The 22,538-nt window shown below is 45.6% G+C and overlaps 2 protein-coding genes across 5 annotated transcripts; one reads left to right on the top strand and one right to left on the bottom strand.

Annotated features, from left to right (window-relative positions):
- Positions 1-1,560: 1,560 nt before the first annotated feature.
- On the bottom strand, positions 1,561-8,832 carry yipf3 (Yip1 domain family, member 3). The gene is made up of 9 exons (XM_047351667.1): positions 8,368-8,832; positions 6,317-6,535; positions 5,752-5,858; positions 5,635-5,680; positions 5,461-5,553; positions 5,240-5,371; positions 5,047-5,160; positions 4,855-4,978; positions 1,561-2,098 (listed from the first exon to the last, which is right to left on the bottom strand). The coding sequence occupies exons 1-9, from the start codon at positions 8,431-8,433 to the stop codon at positions 1,977-1,979; spliced, it is 1,023 nt and encodes a 340-aa protein (XP_047207623.1). The 5' UTR covers positions 8,434-8,832; the 3' UTR covers positions 1,561-1,976.
- Positions 8,833-9,034: 202 nt separating this feature from the next.
- On the top strand, positions 9,035-22,417 carry ncoa4 (nuclear receptor coactivator 4). 4 transcript variants are annotated; one of them, XM_047351661.1, is made up of 12 exons: positions 9,035-9,187; positions 10,703-10,898; positions 14,780-14,903; positions 16,051-16,191; positions 16,376-16,467; positions 16,663-16,771; positions 16,861-16,941; positions 19,863-19,985; positions 20,305-20,943; positions 21,022-21,273; positions 21,544-21,636; positions 21,761-22,417. In XM_047351661.1, the coding sequence occupies exons 2-12, from the start codon at positions 10,861-10,863 to the stop codon at positions 21,764-21,766; spliced, it is 1,698 nt and encodes a 565-aa protein (XP_047207617.1). In that variant the 5' UTR covers positions 9,035-9,187; positions 10,703-10,860; the 3' UTR covers positions 21,767-22,417. The 4 variants fall into 4 exon arrangements, with proteins under 4 accessions (XP_047207617.1, XP_047207619.1, XP_047207616.1 ...); XM_047351660.1 differs by having other exon boundaries at positions 9,036-9,187; positions 19,860-19,985; XM_047351663.1 differs by lacking the exon at positions 19,863-19,985.
- Positions 22,418-22,538: the final 121 nt, after the last annotated feature.

The raw sequence follows: 22,538 nt of genomic DNA, 5'->3' as shown, positions 1-22,538 counted from the left end.
AAACTGTGCTCTTACCCTGCTAATTGAACCTTCACACTCTGCTCTTACTGGTGCAGAGTGTGAATATGAACTAGTGGTGTCAAAGGGCACAAAAAAACTAGATAAAAAGACACTTGGGAAATATACCTGAGTAAAGCTATCTGTGCATATCGAGCCTTCAGCATAACCAAATATGATTTAGAACATACAACATTTAACTTGCAAAATGTCACACCTCATCCTTATTTATTTAAAAGGCCAAACCTTGTGGACATCATCTTCGGGCAGCTGGGATCAGTTCAGTTCCTTCAACAAAAGCTCTTCCTCATTCATGTTATGTGGCCACCAGAGACGGAGACAGCGGCCACTGCTGTCTCCGTCTCTGGTGGCCTGTCACAGATCCTTAGGGAAGTGTAGGTTCTTGGATGGATGGACAGACGGATGGATGATGGATGGATGGATGGATGGATGGACGGATGGACAGACGATGGATGGATGGACAGATGATGGATGGATGGACAGATGGATGATGGATGGATGGATGGGCGACTTGCTAAAGAACTTGTAACAAGGTGAAAATACAATTGTTTCTGGGCTGGGTTAGTTACCTCTAACCCAGAGGCCCCGAGGTTTCATGATCCTGGAAGCTGGACCCTCGCTCTGCTGCCACCTGGTGGCAGACACTAGATCTAGTGTCAGGTGTTGCTGCTCTGGGCAGGAATAACGCCACCTAGCAGACTGGATATTAAGATTTAGATTAAGTGAAGACCTAAAGCAGGAATACTAAGCTAATGTTGAAGGGAATGTTGTGAAGCTTTAGTGGAGTAAGTTTGTTGTGGTAGGTTATGTCACCTGCTGGCATAAATGGAGAACTGCATTTGTTACCCATCCAGCCAAAGTTCATGTAGGGTCACGGGGATGAGGGTGCCTATATCTCGGGGTCACTGGGCAAGAGGCGGGGTCCATCCTGGACAGGTCTCTAGACCATCCTAGAGACACACAACCATGCACCTAAGGATGAGTTAGAGAGACCAATTAAGCTCTGTCATGACTCAAGGCCCAATGATTTTGGACTGTGTAAGGAAGCTGGAGAACCCAGAAAGAACATACCAACTTCATGCAGAAAACCCCCAGGCCAGGTTTCGAACCCAGGACCCTCTTGCTGTAAGACAACAGAGCTACGAGCTGCGCCGGCGAGCAGCCCCTCATCTGGTACCCAGGAGGAGAAAATAACATTTCACGGTTAAAGTGTTCCTGCTCAATTTATATACAGTGGTATAAAACTGTTTGTGACCTGGTCAGGTCATCTCAGACTGCAGACAGGCACAGCTTCCATGAGTGTTTCCGGACTATGTGAGGGAAACAGAGTACCAGCAGAACCTAAACCGGCACAGAGCCAACAGGCTGGCTCCGTTGCTGGGATTGAAACCCTGGAGCAGCACTGCTAACAACTGCACCACCGTGGTGCCCCCAGGCCATTAGACCCCAAAAATGATCTTATCACTCTGTCTTTGTACTGGACCAGTACAGAACACAGTTCAGGACCGATGGTGGACCAGTGAAGAAACAGTGAAGGATCAGTCAGTGAGAAATCAGATTTTTATTGAGAGCTTTTTCCACTCACTGAGACAGTTCAGATTTTACTGTCAAACAAGAAGGAAGGTGAACAGAAAATCTAAGATTTCCCACAGTTTCTAACTCACTTAAACACATCATAAGATGGATCTGTAATATTCAATATTCAATAATAACTTGTTACCTCTGGACAATAAGAGTACAAAATAACAGAAAACCCCTGTAACCTGAAGGAGGTTTTAGTCAGAAGTGATGGAGGTGTTTATCATCTTTCTACATAATCAATAAATCAGAACCAATCAAACAGAAATATCAGAAGGTTCTGCTGATGGACACCACGTCCAGGGGATGCAGTTCTAGGGGGGATCCACACTCTGAGCTCATCAGAGTTTATGTGGAATAAAGAGAGGCTCTCAAGGGCCTCAGTGGGCCTTCAACAGGGCCCCTGGGCTCCTCGTGGACATGTTGAGCATCACTTCATGCACGTCTCGGGCCACCCTCTCCATTGGAGCCAGGTTGGGTCCTTCCAGAGAGTCTAGCAGACCTGGAACAGCAGAAAGCAGAACATCGGAGAGTCTTTCAGAACATATTCTGACAACAAGAGACTACTCTGCCCCTGGGAGAACATCTCGTTACAAAAGATCTGTATCAGAAAAACCTGCCCCATTGATACTTCCCTCTGTATCACAGCACCACCAGCAGAGGGCAGCAGTTTCATTTCTACTCCTGTTTCCTCCTCCTTGGACAGAAACACAGTCCTGCTGAATCTAAAAGAATTGTCTACCCTTCGCCAAGACCAGCGCATTTCTTGCAGGAGATCCAGAGTCACTATTGGTTAGCCTTTGGTCCAAGTCAGAATCAGAATTCTGTTGGGCCAGGTGTTCCTTTCACTTCCAGCAGTCAGGATTTTATAGGATTCTTTATTATTTTAACTGAGTCTATCTGAGAAGATCTTCATCAACATGGTCACCAATTATCTCCAAGGGAGGTGGCCTTACAGATCACTGCAGAAGCTTCCAGGACCTCCTTCTTGCCCTTGAATCAGAACCATTCTGTCCCACAGTCATGCAGAACAACAGACTGAAATAAGGTGCTCGTTTATTGTGAGGATGGACGACTGGACCCGTTTGGTTCTTTATTCTGAAAACTGGACCCACTGAACTGGACCTATTTGTCAGCCCATAATACCTTTATTCTAAACTAATTAAAACACTGGTTCCTTTTATGTCGATCCGACCCAGTAGAAAAGTTCTCACTTCTTTTTTAATTGAAGGACCAAATGAAAACAATGAATTTTGATGAATTCAGGATCATATTTTCTCTGGATGTGTTGAGAAGAACTTCATCTTCTGTTCTTGGATGGTTTTTATTCTCAAGTAAAACAAAAAGTGTTTAAAAACCAGAAAAAAATTATTATTCTAGTTTATTTTTCCATTGACTAAAGGTAGTGTTGGGACCCAGCCATGGAAACAACATTAAAACTTTTCTGGAATTTTCTAAATAAATTGCATTTAACTGACTTCCAGCAACTGAGGAAAGGGGGGGTTGGGGTTGTTGGGGGGGGGGGGGGGGGGGGCAGCAGACTTCCCATGATGCCACTGGCTAAATAAGAGCACCCCCTCTCCAACAAGCCGACCTCTTCCAAGCCGGTTTTCATCGGGATAGGAGGGGAACAGCGCGTTGATGTCTCTTTGCTGGCAAACGGACATAAACTCTTCAACTGGATCCAAGGAAGCCATACGATCATCAATTATATGTAAAGTTAAGTACGGATGAAATACTGACTGTGTATCCAGTATTTTCATCCATGAACGGGGGAAATTAAGGTGTAAGCGGTCTCTATGAAGCCGAGCGGAGCGTCTCTCAGTCTGGAAGGACAACAGGAGCCGCATCACCGAGTTAAGGTGCAGTTTGGTCGGCCCGACACAACGAGCTGGAAGCTAACAGTTGTTCACTGTGGATGCGTTTTTAAAAATTCACCGCCTTGGACAACGTCCCTCACCACAGTTCATGAGGTTAAGTGTTTGGGCAGAACAATATAGAAGTGATTTAGGTTGAAATGATCTAAACGTTTTTCATTTTATGAAGTTTGGTTTTGCTTGTGTTGAACTCAGCAATCTTGGTGCTAGCAGGCTATCTGCAGCACACGTGTTCAGCTTTGTGTCCTTTGTGTGTTTTTAAAGTTAAGACAAACTTTATTTAAAGGGTGATTTTAAACAGAAGATTGATCATAATGTGCCGTCCACGCTTATGCATTTTAACCTTTTTATTAACGGTATTTTAAAGGTGTGTGTTTGATTCTGGTGCTAAGCTAGCAGCTTCTTTTATTAGCTTTAACTGCTAACAGCTAAGAACATGTGCTGCTGCTAAATAATATTTACCCAGAAAGGTTTAGTTTTCAATCCAGTAAATAATGGTTCCCTAAACATCATTTTACTAAATCTGATAACTAAGTAAACACCTTTAAGCCTCATTTCTCCAGAAAGATTTGGTTCTTTTCCAAAATACTTCCTTAATAATATTTCTTCAAATATTATTTTAATAAATGAAGGCAGTTAATTAGACACTGTTGAGAATTCGTCATCCAGAAGGTTGGTTTTATTCAGCAGATCATTATTTAAAACATTATTTTATTAAAATAATATTTTATCTGATCTTGCATTATGAATGGTTGTCTAAATGTTTGCTGATTATTTCCAAAGTTGGTTCCAAGACTAACTTAACTTCATTTCCAGATTCTTCAAGATAATCCTTGGTTCTCAAACATAAACATTTCATGGTAATGTTGCATCACTCTTTTGGTCATGATTTTAATCATCTTTAATCAACTTGTTTATATTGTACATAGTCCATTAGTCTTCATTATTCTTTCATTCTGCTTAGTAGTTTAGTTGGATTGTTTTAGCAAAGTAAAGAGTTTGTTGATTGAAATATGTTTGACTTTGAGTTGACTTATTTTTGTTCATAAATTCTTGTATTTTAAGAAATTGTGTGAATTTATTCCATATATGTGCAGAGTTTATGCTGTTTAATAATGTCAGAGCTCGTCTCACACCTTTCTATTTTGTCCTAATACCATCACCTTACTGGGCTGGTATTCACAGGACAATCCTTAACAGACCCAAATATTATTTAATAAAATATTAATATTAAATAATATTCTCAGATTAATAATCGCAACAGGAGAAACATGCTCCAGCATTTATATTACTGCCATCATTACTCAGGGAACTGATTCTGTTCTGACCCTGTTGCATATCTGTATCTGTGGACCCGGTTCTGTTTTTCAGTGGTTCTGACCTTCTACAATCTGGTGGTAGCTGAAATGCAGGTACAGCAGGAAGCTCATGTGCAGCAGCGACAACGTCCCACACAGCAGCAGGCGGGGAGTCTGACCCACAATCCGGGACAGCAGAACCGCCACCTGAGTGAAACACAGGTTATCCTGACAGGAAGGGCACTCCCAGGGTCTGTTGGAAAACGTAGTCCTACCATGCGCAGTGTAGACAATCCTCCAATCAGCAGCCACAGGCCATAGAACAGGAAGTGGAAGTGGATGTTGTAGGTGACCAGGAGGACCACGCAGTGACCAAACAGACCGTAACCCTGGCAACGGGACACAGGAGCTGATGTCACACATCATAGTAAGAAATGACCTACATCAGAGAACGGCGCCAGAACTCACCAGCAGGGAGAGCATCTGCAACAAGGTGATCTGAGCATTGACCAGATAAGCCAAGAAGAAGACGAAGGAGGAGACGCCGAGCCAGTAACCGAAACACGTTCCGATGGCCGTTCCCATCAGGGTACCCTCCCTCTGCATACACGCAGGGTCAGATGGACAGGTGAATTCAGACAGGTGAATGCAAAGTCGTTGTTTGTGACGTGATGTTTGTGCATGCTTACAATGACGGTCCCGGAGGTCTTCATGCCGTGCAGCAGAATGGCCACCAGGGTGAAGACAAGCATCAGCGGGCCGTAAAGCTCACCTGCCACCTTCTGCAGAAGTACAGACACGTTTGAGAACTCACACCTGGCCTGCTTTTACCTGTCTGTTCATGTACAGGGAGAGGAGCTTACCTGGGGGAAGGTGATCATGCGGACAGGTATCATGGACTCCATTAGCCTGATGGGAGACGCCATTTTTAGTGTCAAAACAAGAAACAACTGACAGGAAACAGGAAGTGGACTTCTCACCTGCTGCGCACCTGCGATGGCTCCACATCAAAGTATGGCCTTAAGATGTCGATGTTGGCGTAAAGGTTGAAGGCTTTGGATGCCTGACGCTTCCCTGCCTGCCACACCTGAACACAGGTGAGACGGGTTGTTTGCAGAGTGGGAGGGGCTTAACTTTCACATGGAAGGTAAATAACAGCAGTGATCTGGGTTACAGCATCATTAATGTGTAGAAGAGATAATGGGGAGGTTGACTAGTTAACTGATCAACTCGTTAAACAATCAGCTGGTTACCAACTCAACTCGTTAACTGATTAACTCATCAACAGGGTTACTGTGTGCTCAAGGTGAGCGCTATGCAGAGCTGGAGCTCAGCGGAAATGTGGTGTTGCCCCTGGTTCTGACTCTGGTTCTGCTGGTTCTGTGGGTCGCAGTTTATCTGACGTCGTCATGGTAACACCTGAACCTGTCAATTTCACTCCAGCAGTCAGTTTGTCACTGCGCAGCAATAAGTCAAACTCTGACATCTTAACGTTCTTCAACGCCCTGCAGCAGCTCTGATTGACGCCTGATTGGCTGCACTCACCTCGTCAGCCACCTGTCGACCCAGTTGACCTTTTAACCCCTTCATCCCCAGAAACTCTCCCTCATCAGTGCCGTCGTCCTCTGCGGCTGCCGCTTCCTCGGCCACCTCTTGCTCCTCCTTCATCCTCTGGTGCATCTCGCCAACGTCTTCGAAGCTGGAGCCAGACGTGTCATCCATGTTCTCCATGTCGATGACGGCCGAGCCGCCGTCCTGCACAGACTAATCAGAACATCAGTCATTACTGCCACTTTTCTACCGGCTTGATTTGGCCCTACTCGACTCCACTCGGTCTGCCTTGCAAGCGTTTCCATTACCTTTTTGGTTCTGCTCCTGAGCAGGTCGGACCGGGGCTGAGTCGGGACTACATGTGACGTGAACAGACTGCTGTTCACTGATTGGCTCCAGAGCTAAAGCTCCGGGACCCATATTCCCAAAGATCCTCAGAGTCTCCCAGAGCTCCCATATTATCCTAAATATTCCAGGCAAGGACTCCCAGCTTCAATGATTCAGTTCTCTGCTGAGACTCTGAGGAGACGACAGAAACTCCTCTTAGTGAGGTGGTGTGGTCGACCCCGTCGCTAGGTGTGGTCGACCCCGTCGCTAGGTGTGGTTGACCCCGTCGCTAGGTGTGGTCGACCCCGTCGCTAGGTGTGGTCAACCCCGTCGCTAGGTGGTGTGGTCAACCCCGTCGCTAGGTGTGGTCGACCCCGTCGCTAGGTGTGGTTGACCCCGTCGCTAGGTGGTGTGGTCAACCCCGTCGCTAGGTGTGGTCGACCCTGTCGCTAGGTGTGGTTGACCCCGTCGCTAGGTGGTGTGGTCAACCCCGTCGCTAGGTGTGGTCGACCCCGTCGCTGGTCGTTTTTCATACAGCATCTATTTTATATTAATTCATTTCATATTAATATTAAACTCAGCATTTTACTTTGATCTCCTTGTTTAATGAGGTTTAGTTTGGTAAAATGATAGTTTGGAGAAAAGTGAAGTGAACAGAGGAGCAGAGCCTGCTGGTGGAGGAGAAGAGAGGAGTGTTAAAGGTAGATTTGGTTCTGGGATCACGATGGGAACCAACAGACATTCCCAGTAGATCAATGCGTCGTTCCCTCTGCTTTCAGCACCAGCCTGGAATGTGAGCAGCTCTGGTTCCTGCTGCATTCAGAAGCTAGAGAGGAGATAGCAGCACCAGAGAACTTCTCCACAGATGTTGGAGATGATCATTTAGGCTGCTGACATCATCATGAACAATACAGCAGATTCACCTCATTTACATCTTCCTGCTCTGGATATAGAGCTCAGATTATTGGACTGTTGGACAAACTTTCTATTTTATGTATATTTATGTAACCTTTTTGAATTTTTTACAAATGTATTTTTTGAAAGCATTTTAGTCTGTAAATATTTTAATAATTCTCTCCTATATTGTTTGTAATTTTGTTCACTTTTTATTCATGGTTATTAATTATTGTTTCTATTATTTATTGATCCTTCCTAATATCACCTTACTAGAGGTTGACCTTTAACCTGTCCTGCTGCTGAAACTATTTAATTTCCCTCTAGGGGGATGATAAAGTTAATCTTATCTCTATATTAATAATTATATGATTGTTCTAGAAGTTTCTGTTCTCATTAACTCGACTGTTTAATCTAACCACTAACCATTCAGAACCACCTCCTTACCAGGGTCATGTTCCTGGTTCACCAGGTTAACCGGTCCAGACTGTTCAGTCAGAGGGTTAGAGTCACTTTACATCAGTTGATTTTGTCAGCAGTCAGAATAAAACTCACCTGAGTTACCTGCTGATCTGTCTGATAGCTACCTCCTGGTTAGTTACCTACTGGTTAGTTACCTACTGGTTAGTTACCGCTTGGTTAGTTACCTACTGGTTAGTTACCGCCTGGTTAGTTACCGCCTGGTTAGCTTTATGTCAGAATCTCCGGGTTTAACCCACCTAAATGAGTTGATCTGATTGGTTAATCATGACTGAGGTTAGTTACCCTCCTAGTTAGTGACAGAACTACCTCCCGGTTACCTGTTACATGACAGTTTGACCCACCTGGATGAGGTTTTCGTCGAACCCTCCCCACGGTTCCGTATTTCTGCTCCCGGATCCCGCAGACATCCTCACGCAGCAGCAGCTCCGGGTCACGGAGTTCGGATAGTTGGTGGGTCTGGGTGTCTGTGGACGTGTGACGACTATAAACTGGACCGGAACTGATCACATTCGACGTTTTGTTTCTACACAGGCTGACGTCCCTGAGTCTGTAGATATCGCGAGGTTTCTATTTATGATGGGAATTCCGTCGCTGTTCTGAGATCCGGATCCTGCGGCTGAGTTCACCTAAGCGATTCTTTCTCTCATGTCTGCAACCAGATTTGGTTCCTTCGGCTCTCATCTCCTCTCTTCCGGTCAGTTTCAGATATGATGTCACGTTTCACAGATTTCTGAGTCTGGAGCAGCTTAATATAATTATATTGACTATGCAGCTGGACAAGAGGAGAAGTTAACACCAAAGTACTCGTAGTCTGCTGGATAGATGTTCTTGTTGAGAGATCCCATTGTGTTCGAGTGAATGGTTCTGTGCCAGATGAGACATTTTCCTCCACTAGTTCTCCTCAGGGCTGTGTTCCCGCTCCCTTATTGGACATCCTGTAGACCAATGGCTGAAAGACGACACAGTTATTGAGAGGACGGCTCACCTGGTCAGGTGGTGGAGGATTGTGGTAACACCTGTATGTAGTTAAAAGGGGGAACCAGTGGAGCGTGTTCAGGGCTATAAATACCTGGGTGGTGTCATCGACAAGAAGCTGACATTCAGTGAAAATTCTGTTAGGTTAGCAAAGATCGCATTTCGTCCACAAATTAACCCAGTTTGGTGAGTGTAAAAAGTTGATGACCATTTTTTACGCTTCTATGGTGGAATCTGTTCTTACATTAACTTTCATCACCTGGCTCAGAAACCTATCAGTAGGAGACAAAAACAGGATGAAACAAATAGCAACAGTGGCTGTGCAAAATAATTGGTGCTTAATGACCTAATCTAACAGAAACATTTCTAGAGACTCATGCAAAAAACCAAAGATATTCTCCACTCTCCTCATCACCACTTCATGGTGAACCTGAGCTCCTCAAATCTGCAAAGAGCTTCAGAGCCTAAGTCAAGGACCAACAGAAGGAGAAACTGTTTCATTATCCTGGGCCATTATTCAGATCAATTTAAAATGTGATTAGGTGTGACCGCTTTGTCATCATAGTCTAATTGTTTGTAATTGATATTTGTACTGATGTTTTCCCTGGACCTTCTTTAACTGTTTCTACCAGTATTGTAAAGTGTTTGCATCTGTTTTTTTAATGTTTTTCTTTTTTTATCTGGCTGCAAGAAAAATGTATTTCTTTTATATTTTGTTTCGCAACACTAGTGGCCTTTATATTTTGTTTTTTTCTGGGTAGGCAGACAGGAAATGGGGTGGAAAGAGGGGCAAGACATGCATTTCTACAGGGACAATAATAAAGTCATAGTCATACTGAAATGTGTCCCTGTTCCTCTCCTCTGATTGGCTGTTCTTTCAGCTCAGTTACAGTAGAACTGGATTTCTGATCAGTTCATCATTAAGTTCTGATGTTCCACTAACCATCTTTGACCACTGGCTTATATGCCATCCTGGTCCTAACCCAGTTCAGCCCAGTCATTACCACCCAAGGAATCATAAGCCATAAGTTAGACCAGGACCAGCTGGACACTGTAGATCAGACAAAACTCAGGTTCAAGACTTGCAGGAATGGTTAGATAAGCTCTTTAGGAAGGCCTACAATGCAGGTGGAGGGAGGCAGGAGAACTCTGCCAAAAACAACATGACTTTTGGACAGTGTCTCCCACCGCATGCATGAAGCTGTTGCAGAGCTGGAGAGCTTCTTCAGTGAAAGACTGCTGCATCCTTGGTGCACAAAGGAGCGTTATGATAGATCCTTCCTCTCAGCAGCTGGTCGACTTTAAAACCATCACTGATAACTTGTTCACACCCCTACAGTTTTTCCACATTCTGGTGGATAGTCTGTAGGTTTTTTATATGCCCAGAATTTCATGCACAGTTTGTACATTTTTTAATTATATTATAGCACCATTATTTAATTATTATACAGTTTCTCATTTGTTATAATTTACCTTTGTGTGAATCTGCATGGTCCAATCTGCTTGTCACTTTACTGGTTGTACACCTGAATTTGCCCACTGAGGGACAGTAAAGGATATTATTATTCTATTCTAAATTATAAATATTATAACCACTGTGACATTAATTCTAACTCTAATATTATTATATATATTATAAGTATTGGTGCAGTTTTCTTGTATTTTTGAATCAATTTCACCTTTTCTTCTCTTCACCGGCAGGGGGCAGCCTCCTTCTTTCTTCCAGTTATCGCGTCACTTGCCTGCTGCTCTTTCCGTGACGCGGTGGCATTAGGTTAGCCGCCGGTGTTCTGCCGAGACGACGGCTTTTACCGATCGTTTTTCTGCCTTTGGTGACACCGAAGCGGTTCGGATCATTTATGACGTCCAAGTCCAGACTGCAGAGCAAAGCCGCGCGGTGAGTTATCTACAGAAAGTCCGTGAAAAGTCATTTGTTGCCCCGTCAGGGAGCCACCAGCCGCTTCACGGAGCAGTGAGTTTATAATGATTAGTAATTTTGGTACTTTAGCTCAGGTGTTTATGATCCGGGCCCGGTGTAGACTCGTGGTCCGGCTGGAACACAATCCGTTTGTTGGCGGATTGTGTTCACATTTGAAAGAATGTCAGCTTTTAAAGGCTATTATCCAGTTTCCTAAGACCTGATCACGGTTTATATTGGTCAGGGTTAAATAACATTAACTAATTCAAAAAGCAAGTGAATATTTAACTGAAATATTATATTAGGGTATCTAACGTCAGAGTGGGTGAGAAAGTAAGAGTGTCGGTTTGTTCGCAGCTAATGATCAGCTCAGATTGGACATTCAGTTGTTTTCTGCTGAGACCGCAGCAAACAACATGGCGTTAACAGTTTGTTAGTGAGGAGGAAACCTCTCGGTGTTCCTGGCCTTTTATCACCGGCTGTTACGGGGCCTCAGCTTACTCCCTCCGTGTCTGCTTACCGCCTGTACACTGGTTGTTCATTGGCTGTTCCCAGCTGCGACCACCCTCCCTGCCTGTGGCCGCGGTGCCTACGTGCTGATCGGCAGACAGCAATGGCGTTCCTTCGAGTTCTCGGTGTTTGAGATTTAATGCAGGATATCGCGAGAACAGCAGTATTTTTGTGAGATTCGAGGCTGTTTTTGTCTGAGAAGGAAGGGGAGGTAAGAGTTTTGTTTCTGGAACATTTAGCGCTGTGGTGAAATGTGAGGAATCAGATTTTAGTTTGACAAAGAATTCAGGCCGAATCAGAAAATTTAAAGCAGAGTTTCTGTTGCTTTCATTGTTTTTAGTTTCAAGCTTCAGATTGTAACCTCTGCAGATTCCTGCGTCGGTGAGCCAATTTGCATGATGCAGAAGATCAGTATGAAGGTTTAAAGTTGTCAAGATTACTTTGTCGGTTTATTGATGCGGTTTCTGTTGGATTTAAAGAAAGAGCCCTTCATCAGACTGCTGACACACTGAGTTTATTACAGGAAGCTGTGTTGCTGCAGTTTGTTAAATTAACCTGAGAGCTTTGTAGAAACCATGGAACAGAAATCCAGATGTGTTGCTATTTAAGTCTGTAGATAACTGATGGGCTTCAGGCTGCATGTTAAAGTGTAAAATCAGATGTTTGGCAGATAAAGAGCTGAACGTGTTAGGAGCAAATTATTTGACATGTTAAATCAAATACAAGCAAGTATTCCTAATAAAGAGCACAAAGAAGAAGCTGTTTGTGTTGATGTCCTCATATTTAAGATGTGTATCATATCAGAGAAATATAGATGTTTAACAGGGACAGAGGTGTGTGCATCTGCCAGGGTTAGGTTGCTGCAGTCAGTCTTGTCCATCTAAAACAGCTGATGTTCTCTGAAATATTTGAACATTTCCATCAGGGGCAGTCGTCAGAAGAGGAACAAAGTGATCTGTTGGCTCAGCTCCGTTCTCCTGCTGACACATATCTGATCCACGTTTTAAGGTTTAAAGTTCCTCAGAGAAGTGAGGTGATGTGGAAGATACAACAGCATTGATTATTGATCAGTGGTTAGCTCTGACTGTCTCTCAATCAGCATGTTGTTGGATCTGGAAGGGGCTGTCAGCTGTTAGAGGAAGTGATGTGCTGATCAGGATGTTGGATGTTTCTTCTCTCTGACATACAAGAAACCCGTGAAGCTTCAGTGTTCCTGGTCTCTGATGGGCTCAAACAAGTCTGTCTGCATTATTTCCAACAAGCTGCTGCAGACTGCAGACGGCCCCATAACCACTCAACCAATCATGTTGATATCCATGATGGATTTTATTGATAAGCACCTCTAACCTGCAACAAACAGCAAAACGGTAAAGCTGCACTTCATTTAAACCCTGGTCCCCGTGGCAACAGACCTGCCCTGGGGTCAGAGGTCAGATTTCTGGAGAAAGTGCTTGTCATCAGAAACTGAGGCGCCAGCTGATGGACTGTTTACAGCTGATATGGAGCTGCAGCCGCACCCTGAGGCCACGCCCAGGCCACTTTATGTCACAGAACTACAGGCTCAGTACCACAGAGTCCAGCACAGAAAGGCTAAGAACACAATTGGCACCAAGAGTCCACATCTCCTGTGGGTGTCCCTGTTCAGCTGTGTAGACCTGTAACGGTGGCTCTGTTAAGTCAAGTCCAGTTTATTTATTTAGCGCTTTTCAGCAACAAGGCATCGAGGCGCTGTACTTAAGGAAAAACTCTACAATGATACAGAAAATCAAACAACAGAGGTAATTAAAATAAAATAAAGAGAATAGAATGATGGATAAGAAAATGAAAGGAAAATTGAACTGAAAACATAATTAATAATGTTTAGATGGCCCAGTCAAAGGCCACTCTTAAACAAATAGGTTTTTAATCTTGATTTAAAGCAACTTAGGGTTTCGGTGCTTTTACAGTTTTCTGGGAGTTTAATCCAGATTAGTGGAGCATAAGAACTAAAAGCTGCTTCTCCATGTTTGGTTCTGGTTCTGGTTCTGCAGAGTAGATTTGAGCCAGAAGACCTGAGAGGTCTGGGTGGTTGATCCACTGACAATAAGTCTGTAATGTATTTTGGTGCTAAGCCATTCAGTGATTTATAGACTAACAGAAGTATTTTAAAGTCTATTCTCTGAGCTACAGGGAACCAGTGTAGGGACTTTAGAACCGGGCCGATGTGCTCCACTTTCTTAGTTCTAGTGAGGACGCGGGCAGCAGCGTTCTGGATCAACTGCAGCTGTCTGATCCACTTTTTAGGCAGACCTGTGAAGACACCGTTGCAGTAATCAATTCTACTAAAGATGAACGCATGAATTAGTTTTTCAAGGTCCTGCTGAGACATTAGTCCTTTAATCCTGGAGATGTTCTTTAGGTGATAGAAGGTCAACCTTGTTACTGTCTTTATGTTCCTCTGAAGGTTCAGGTCTGAGTCCATCACTACACCCAGGTTTCCAGCCTGACTGGTGGTTTCTAGCTGTATTAAATGAAGCTGTGTGCTAACTTTTAAACGCTCTTCCTTTGGTCCGAAGATTTTTACTTAGGTTTTGTTTTGATTCAACTGAAGAAAATTTAGGCCCATCCAAGCATTGATTTCTTCTAAGCATTTACCCAGCGCTTGAATGGGTTCATGGTCACCTGGTGACATCGTAACGTATAGCTGTGTGTCGTCTGCATAGTTATGATAACTTACGTTGTTGTTCATTAAAATCTGAGTTAGGGGGAGCATGTAGATATTGAATAGGAGGGGCCCTAAGATGAACCCTTGGGGAACGCCACATGTTATTTTTCTGGTCTCTGATGTAAAGTTACCTACTGACACAAAAAAGTCCCTGTCCTTCAAGTAGGATTTAACCCTAAGTTGCTTTACTGGGATGACTGGTTTAAACCCAGTGGATGGTGGTGAGCTACACAGCACAATGTAGCGGTCTGCACAAATACCTGAGTCAGTGGGAGTGGGCAGCAGAGGCTAAGCGAAGGCATCATTTTCATTGTTCAGGACAATAGCTGGGTTTCCAACCCTGAACCAGGCTCAGACTGCTGACCCACATTATCCCTGAACAGCAGTGTGAGGGTGGGGTTCTGACCCAAGTCCGCGTGAGGCAGAGTGAGCAGATCAGGACCAGGAAAGACTGAAGGATGCAGGCAGTTCAGTGTAAAAAGCAACGACTCAGTGCTCCAAATAAAACATTTATTCCTGTTTACAGAACATTTGGTTTCTCTGCGTTGGAGTCCTGGGCCGGAACCGTTGGGTGTGGGTCAACTTCCTGTCTCAGTTCAGCAACAATTGATCTGATCTGCTTGTTCATTTTTCTGATGCTCTGCAGGATGTCACCAACAGAGGCAGCAATGAGCAGCCTGAAGCTGTGCCTGCAGGCGCAGGATCAGCTGGAGAACGCCATCGGCGGCGTTCTGATGGCAGAGCAGCAGCTGAGGGAGAACGCCAGAGAGGTCAGTGTCTACATCGTCCTGTTGGTTAGTTACTGCAGTGAACACGCCATTGTTCTGACCCAAACTCACTGACACTGCAGCTTCACATACCAGAGGATGATACAACACTGGTAGAAATGGTAGTTCCATAGTCTGCTCATTAGAACAATTTCTGACTCCGTCTGAAACCTGAACCACGAATGGAAGCTGGACAACAGCACAGATTATCTGGTCAGGCTGCAGAAATCCTTCAGAACCAGAACGGCTCCATGTTTCCAGGTTACACACAGCTGAGTGACAGCTCACTGTCGTTAAGGTCACTGTTTGTGTTAAAAATAGGATCAGAGCTCCTGATCCCGGATCAGCTGGCTGCTGTTTCTGTGTTCTGCTGCAGCCACACTCACCACACCTTCATCCTCCTCAGAGCTGACTCACTGTGTGTGTTTGTGGTTCTGATGGTGTAGTGTGAAGCCCCTTATTATCCCCTAGCTGAGTCGGCATCTAAAACCCAGAGAGATGCAGGACAGGGCGTGGTCCAAGTTCAGTATAAAATCCTGACACTCACACAGAAGCTCAGCTTCAGCTGCCGGACCCACCTGGACCTGCAGTGTTGTGTTTGTCTTCAAGCAGCTACATCTCAGCCTGAGGAGCAGAAGAGGTGGGAGTTCTGACTGGAGGAGACTTTCATCATCATTTTCTGAATCGGGGTAAGCTTCTTGATCCGGCTGAGTTCAGAAGCTCTTCTGGTCCAGGAGGGATCTGGAGATGCTTTAGGTGATCAGGTCCAGTTTGTCAATCTGGGTGTTTCCTTCTGTGGGAAGTCAGAAATTGCTCCTGTTGGATTGTCCAAAGATCTCATGTCAGCTAGACGTTTGGGTTCACCTGACAGACGTTCACAGCCGATTCTGTGGAACGTCTTAGATTTCCTCCTTTTCAGGAACCCATTTTTATAAATGTAATAATCTGAGTTTCCTCCAAAGCGACCCACCCTGGGCAGGGTGCTGTTACCATGGAAACACAACACCTTGACATGGCTCCTTCAGCCTGGTCAGACCTCGTAGCACCAGGTGGCTCATAACGCCCAGACACGCCTCCTTACCCCGTTTGACCTAAACGTCAACCAATCAGCATTCAGAGCCTGGGCTTACCTGTGTATCTCCTCTTTCAGGTGCGCTCAGAGCTGCAGAGCTGCGTTAGCCGGCAGCAGGAGGCGCTGCGCTGCAGGGAGGTGTGGCTGTCAGGACAGATCGAGCTGCTGGAGCAGGTGAAGACAGAGGCGCTGCAGCAGCAGCTGCACCAGCTGCACCGGGTAACTGGACACATTGGGCTCATATTGGTCTGAAACTGGGTTCACGCTCACTGCTTGTTCTGGCTGCTGAAGATAAAGTCAAATCTCTGTAAATGCTACCACGGGTCATCAGTAAACTGGCCTGGTTCTAGTTTGTTTTCTAGTCATGTTCTGACCTGGTTCTGTTTGTTTCTTTACTCCATAGCTCAGAGGTCAGTTTGATGTGATCGCCTATCAGCTGCAAAACTCCAACAGCAGCAAAGACCTGAACAACCAGCTGACCAGCTGCATGGAGAAGTAAGCACGTTCACACACACACAGCTGACCTTTACACAAACACACCTGCAGCCTATCTCAAACACAACCAGCTGAAACCTGACAAACATTCCTGCTGATGTCCTGCAGGCTGTGTGTGTTTAACCTGGTGAGTGCAGATCAACACAGCCACCTGTAACTGCAGGGTGCGTTTGTTTTCTACCTGGGTGTGTGCAGGTTGACCTCTCTGAGCCTCACTCCTGAGGAAACACCTGAGATGAGTTTCCACGCCGACACGCGCTCTCTGAGGCAGGCCATCACCTCGTTTGGCAGCATCACCGCCCAGGTACCGCACACTTGTCTGTGTCATGTGATCTGTGTGACAGCGCTTGTTAGAGGAGTTCTGGTGCTGACCCGGTGTGTTCTTTCCCCCAGTCAGAAGAGGGCGTGTCGTCTCTGAGCCCCACCCCTCAGAGAGCCCAGGTGCAGAGTTGTCCCCTTGTAGCCAGTGAACAGGTGAGTTCTTCTTCTCCTGGTTCTGTGAGCTCCTGGGGCCAGTTGTTCAAAAGGTGTAATCTGGATCAAAGTCATCTGGACTTTCTTGCTTTCCAGGACTATGTAATCTGCCTCACTTTTATACCAGTTGTTCAGGGAAACATTGAATTGGATCAATCTTATCCAGATCCAACTTTTCCAGATTACCAGAGCTGAATAATGAACGCTTTAACTTAGACAGCCAATCACAGTAAAGCACTAGATATGCAGAAGAAACATGTAGGATGGCCAGCATGGGGTCAAAGTACGTTTATATGAGGAAACAAACAAAAGACAAAGCGCCCATATTTATGATCTGTTGACCAGCCAGAACTCATCTGCTACTCAAAAATAAAAATACTTTCCGTGAGTTAAATGTTCACCTTGCACTGATGTGTTTGTTGTGAAGGAAACGCAGCTGCATGTGATTGGTCAATATGTGTGATGTCATCTCTACCTGCGCTAGAGGGGTTGGGGGTCACAAGGAGAGACGACACCGACTTATTTTTTGTAGCACCAATAATAAATAAAGGCAGATTTATATGAGGAACATATAGAAATATTAAAACAATGTGTGTTTTTACATTAGTAATACATTTTGCACACATTATTGTGGATAATGAAGCGATTTAAGACCAAAAGAGTCGGAAGTCCCATCACTACAACCACATTCAGCCTTCTTCTCCTGTGGAATGATGACAAGGCGTGTTTTCAGGACAAGGATCTCAAGTGGCTTGGTTTGGCTGAAGTAATGTTCTTCTGCTCTTCCAGTTTGTCCTTTAAGAATAATCATCATTGTTTTGCAAGGGTGGGCTCACCCTCCCCTGCAGCACCCTGAAACCCCCCCTCTAATGACCAAGTCGGTGTGTTCACCTCTCCTGAAGGGCTTGTCGTCTGTTTGGGGGCTTCTTGCCTCTGAATGGTCCTTCGTTGCTTTGGTCTTTAGATCCTTCCATCTGAATTTCACTTGATTGGTGGTCTTCTTCTGACCAGATTCAGTTTATTTTATTTTAATTCAATTCAGTTTATTAATATAGCGGCAAGTCACAACACATGTCGTCTCAAGGTTCTTCACAACAGTCAGGTTCATACATTCCTATTAATCGTAACCATTGAACAGTTCAGTCAGATTCAGTTATTTATTCAAATTGGATAAAAAGTTTTTCTATCTAAGGAAACCCAGCAGATTGCATCCAGTCAGTGACTTGCAGCATTCACTCCTCCTGGATGAGCATGTAGAGACAGTGGACAGTCACTGGTGTTGACTTTGCAGCAATCCCTCATACTGAGCATGCATGTAGCGACAGTGGAAAGGAAAAACTCCCTTTTAACAGGAAGAAACCTCCAGCAGAACCAGAACCAGGCTCAGTGTTAGCGGCCATCTGCCACGACCGACTGGAGGTTTGAGAGAGCAGAGCAGAGACACAAAGAGAACAAAGAAGCACTGATCCAGGAGTACTTTCTATGGGAAGGAAAAGTAAATATTAATGGATGTAGCTCCTTTAGTCGTTTCATCTAGAAAGAAAGAACAGATAAACTCTGAGCCAGTTTTCAAGGTTAGAGTCTGAAAGAGAGCACATAGAGTTAGTCACAGTAGAAGCTCAGTCAGTAGCCATGTCTAGGAGAGAGAAAGGGTTAAACACTGAAAGACAGGGCCATGTGGATCATCTGTAGAAGGTGAGCATTAAGTTGTTGCCAGCAGAAGCTTGGACGATTCCCCTCTCCAGAAAGGTGTCACAGGTAGACACAGAGTCAGGCCAGGTGTAGCTTCTAGGAAGAGAAAAGAGAGAACAAAGTTAAAAGCTGAAATAACAGCAAATAATGCAAAATTGGAGAGTAGTATGAGAATGTAGCGAAGAGGGTGAAAGTGGTCATTATGTCCTCCAGCAGCCTAAGCCTATAGCAGCATAACTACAGAGATAGTTTCAGTTCAGTTTATTTAGTTAAACGGCGCTTATTTACAACAATGTCGTCTCAAGGAACCTCACAAAGGGTCCCACTGATGGTCATTGTTATACTAAAAACCACAATGATTGGGATACCTCTCTCTGTCAGACTGATTATAACCATTGGAAAAGAGAAGGAGGTCATACAGGTAGCAGAAATGGAGGGTGTGACCAGATGGTGTTCTGTTACGTTCTGTGTGGGTCTAAGGACCGTGTTGCTGGTGACACTAAAGGACAGGACAGGTGTGTGAGTAACGTTGTGAACACTCTTCCCAGTCAGGCCAATCAGTTTCTCTGTTTTCCAAGGGAGGACCAGATTTTCCAGACCAAGCCCAGGCTCTTACTTTAGGGAACATGCCCAATACTGATGGGGTTATAGATTGCTCTCATGTGTATTGAAGCCCCCATGAGAAGAAGGAGTACATCAACAGGAAGGGAGGGCACAGCATCCTGGCCTCCTCTTCACAAACTGGTCTGAGAACCAGCCAGGGTCTGTCCAGGATGTCCAGGATCCTGAGGGAAAGCTTTCTGTACAGAAGAATCCAGGCCAGCCAACCAGATGGCCTAGTATCAGGAGACAGCACCGATCCAGGACACCATGGGGCCTTCAGGTCCACTGAGAGTTTAAATGGAGCTGGCTTTGCCTGCCTACACTTTCTGCGAGTTGACCCCATGGAGTGTGCTTTATAAACCCGCTAGTACTGTCCTCCACAGCTTTGGTACGAAGCAGCAGGTCCCCGTCTGTGATGAGGTTGGTGATGCACCTGAGGCACCTGGAAACAAAGACATGGCGCCGACAGTCTGTCTGAATGAGAGAGACCACAAATAAATGCATATCAGCTACTTGATGAGTGTTGTTTATTTGACAAGTTTGAATTTAGGGTCCAACATCGACTGGATTACCTTTGAACAACTGGCCCCTGGTCTTGCTCACTGGGTTCTGTGTGTCTACAGAAGATGGAGGTAAAGGCTCTTGGTGATTGGCTGCTGGGAAGCAGTGCGGCAAACAGCACCCCTCTGATTGGCTATGAGTCAAGCAAGGATCCTGAGGTTTGGCTGCTGAAACAGAAGGAGAACAAGGTGAGTCTTGAGCAGCACACCTGAGGGATGGACCTTCAATCTGCCCACCAGAACCAGCTTTTTCCCTCTCTGTTACAGCTGCACTAACTGGTTCTGATGGTTCTGTGAGCATGTTTGTGTTTCCTTTGGATGTTTCTTCAGTAATTCCACCTCAGCTGACTTCTGATCAATAAAAAGAAAAAACTTTGAACAGAACCTGTCTGTTGGGTTTTATCATGGTGATGAGGGGTCAGGCTGGAACACTTGGTTCTGGTGTGCAGAATCTCACCTATTATGATGTAGTTCTATTGGGTCTGATCTGACTTTGTGTACTTGGCAGATTTCCTGTCCTGTTCTGCCCTCCATGGACTTCCTGAAGGCCTGGGGTCAGGTCCAGGACCTAGAGGTGTGGCTCCTGAAAGACCAGAACCAGGTGAGCAGGGAGAGGACCAGCAGCAGCTGCAGCTCTTCTTTCTCCATTGAGAAGATCGACGAGTCCGAGTTTAACGTCTCCTCTGAGGACGAGCTGAGCGACTGGCTCATCACTCCGCCTACCGTCGCCATGGAGATTTCCGACGCCGAGCGTTGGCGCTGCGAGATGAAGCCCTTTGAGGAGAGCTGGTCACCTAGCGAGTGGCTGGCGAGTCGCCCGGCCACCGACTGCTCCTCCTGCTGTCAGACCAGCAAAGCTTTGGAGATCGAGAACCTGGGGCAACTCAAGTGCCTGAAGACTCCGCCCACATCTGGCCCCGCCTCTCCCACCAGCCTGGAGGCGTGGCTGCAGCAGGTGGCGCCACTTAGGCAGACTTGTAAGGCCAACGAGACTTGCTCCACCTACGCCGACTGCATCTGTGATGACAACTGTGGGAAGGAGGCGCTGAGCCACTGGCTGCTGCAGCAGGAGGGCCGGGACAAAAACGGTGTGCCTGTGACGAAGAATGCTCCGCCCACTACATTCCACAGAGAGCAGGAGCAGAAGGTAACGGCCAATCACAGTAAGTCTGAGCTGGTGTTGATCAGTGATTGATGGAGGAGTTAACAGATTGCTCCCCTGCAGGTTCAGGCCATCCTGGAGGCCTGGCTCCAACCCAGCACCTCCTCCTGTAGCGGAGACTTGGGTGGACCTGAGGAGAACCTGAAGAGGAAGTGCAGCTCCCAGGCCCAGAATCAGTCCTCATCTCCGTTCCAACATCCCCTAAACCCAGACTTCTGGTTGCTTCCTGACAAGACTCAGCGCTCAGGAGGACTGGCCTGTCCAGCCGAAGAGGACAACGACAAGTGGCTCCTGAAGAAAAGGAGTCAGACCCAGGTAAACATCTAGACCTGCTTAGGCGGGTTCAGACCAGTTCAGATGAGTGTTGTTATAAACCAGATCAGACTGGCACAGACCAGACTATTTTAGACTGGTTCAAAGCTGTTTAAATCAGCTCAACCTGGTTCGGTCCAGTTCATTTGGCTGTGACTGGTTGAGACTAGTTCAAACTGCTTCACCCCGACTTGAACCAGTGAGTTTAGATGGACTCGGTTTGGTCCTTGTTGACTCTACTTCCTGTGTGCTGACCGTGTGTTTCCTGTTCAGGACCGTCTGGTGTTTCCTGCCGTCTGTGAGCTGTTTTCCTGCATGAATGTTGGTGGAGACAAAGACAAGTGGCTGCACAGGGCTGCTGTCCAGGTGAGTTCACCACAGCTGCTCACATCATAACTGTGCTGGCTGGTGTACACCTGTAACACACCTGTAACACACCTGTAACACACCTGTAACACACCTGTAACAGCCACTTCTTGTGTGGTTCTAGATGTGACCTTGATGGTGATGAAGAGGATCTTTCTTTCTCTTCTGGAAGTCACTTTATCGCTGATGATCGCGCACAGTGGCATCGCTCATATAACTGCCTTCTTCCTGTCTCCTCGCCACCCTGAGGCTCCGCCCACCACTCTTGTCCATTCAGGATCCAGAATCATCAACAGAGTGGAATGTACCTGAAATTGCTAAAACCTGTCCTTTTCCATTCATATTGATCAGTGATTATGGATCGGATCGATAACCAAGACCAGCTCTCAACAATAAATATAGCCAATCACTGAATGTTTGTGTTTCTAGCCAATAGGAAAGGACATCATCACAGAAGCAGTAGGGTGTGGGTGTGGTTATATAAATGTGGGCGGGTTTAGTTTTAGATAAACTTTATCTTTAATTTTAATGGATCAGATCTGAAAATCTTTTAGTCTTTTATGTTTTTTCTCTGTTGACCTCACAGAGATGTACTTCCTGTCCACGCTGCAGGTGGGACACCTGGTTCAGCTCAGAGGAGGTACTGTGTTTCCCAGGATGCTTAGCGAGTATGCAGCCTGGTCACAGAAGCAGTGATTGGTGCTTTGTATTGACCCTCTTTTCTGGTTGTTTGGGGGTGGATGTCATTTATTCTCTGCAGTAATAAAAAGTGCTGACATCATTTTGTGTGTGTGACATCATTAGGAGCTGAAATGTAAAGACTTTTTTGATGTGAATCAGACAGCTGACCAATCATCATCCGCCCTGCCATCAGGTGGGTTCAGATGTGACAGATTTGGATC

The sequence above is a fragment of the Girardinichthys multiradiatus genome, chromosome 22 (genome assembly GCF_021462225.1).
Source record: "Girardinichthys multiradiatus isolate DD_20200921_A chromosome 22, DD_fGirMul_XY1, whole genome shotgun sequence".
NCBI lineage: Eukaryota > Metazoa > Chordata > Actinopteri > Cyprinodontiformes > Goodeidae > Girardinichthys > Girardinichthys multiradiatus.
This window is presented reverse-complemented; position numbering and strand designations above follow the sequence as displayed.

Bases quoted from the DNA above. Each gene is read 5' to 3' on its own strand.
- yipf3 (XM_047351667.1), bottom strand. From the start codon at position 8,433: ATGTCTGCGGGATCCGGGAGCAGAAATACGGAACCGTGGGGAGGGTTC. The intron at 5,554-5,634 runs GTAAGCTCCTCT...GTACTTCTGCAG, and splicing joins GCATGATCACCTTCCCCCAG to AAGGTGGCAGGTGAGCTTTA. The intron at 5,161-5,239 runs GTGAGTTCTGGC...TCCCGTTGCCAG, and splicing joins TGCAGATGCTCTCCCTGCTG to GGTTACGGTCTGTTTGGTCA.
- ncoa4 (XM_047351660.1), top strand. From the start codon at position 10,861: ATGACGTCCAAGTCCAGACTGCAGAGCAAAGCCGCGCG. The intron at 16,192-16,375 runs GTAACTGGACAC...TTTACTCCATAG, and splicing joins AGCTGCACCAGCTGCACCGG to CTCAGAGGTCAGTTTGATGT. The intron at 16,468-16,662 runs GTAAGCACGTTC...GGGTGTGTGCAG, and splicing joins CTGACCAGCTGCATGGAGAA to GTTGACCTCTCTGAGCCTCA.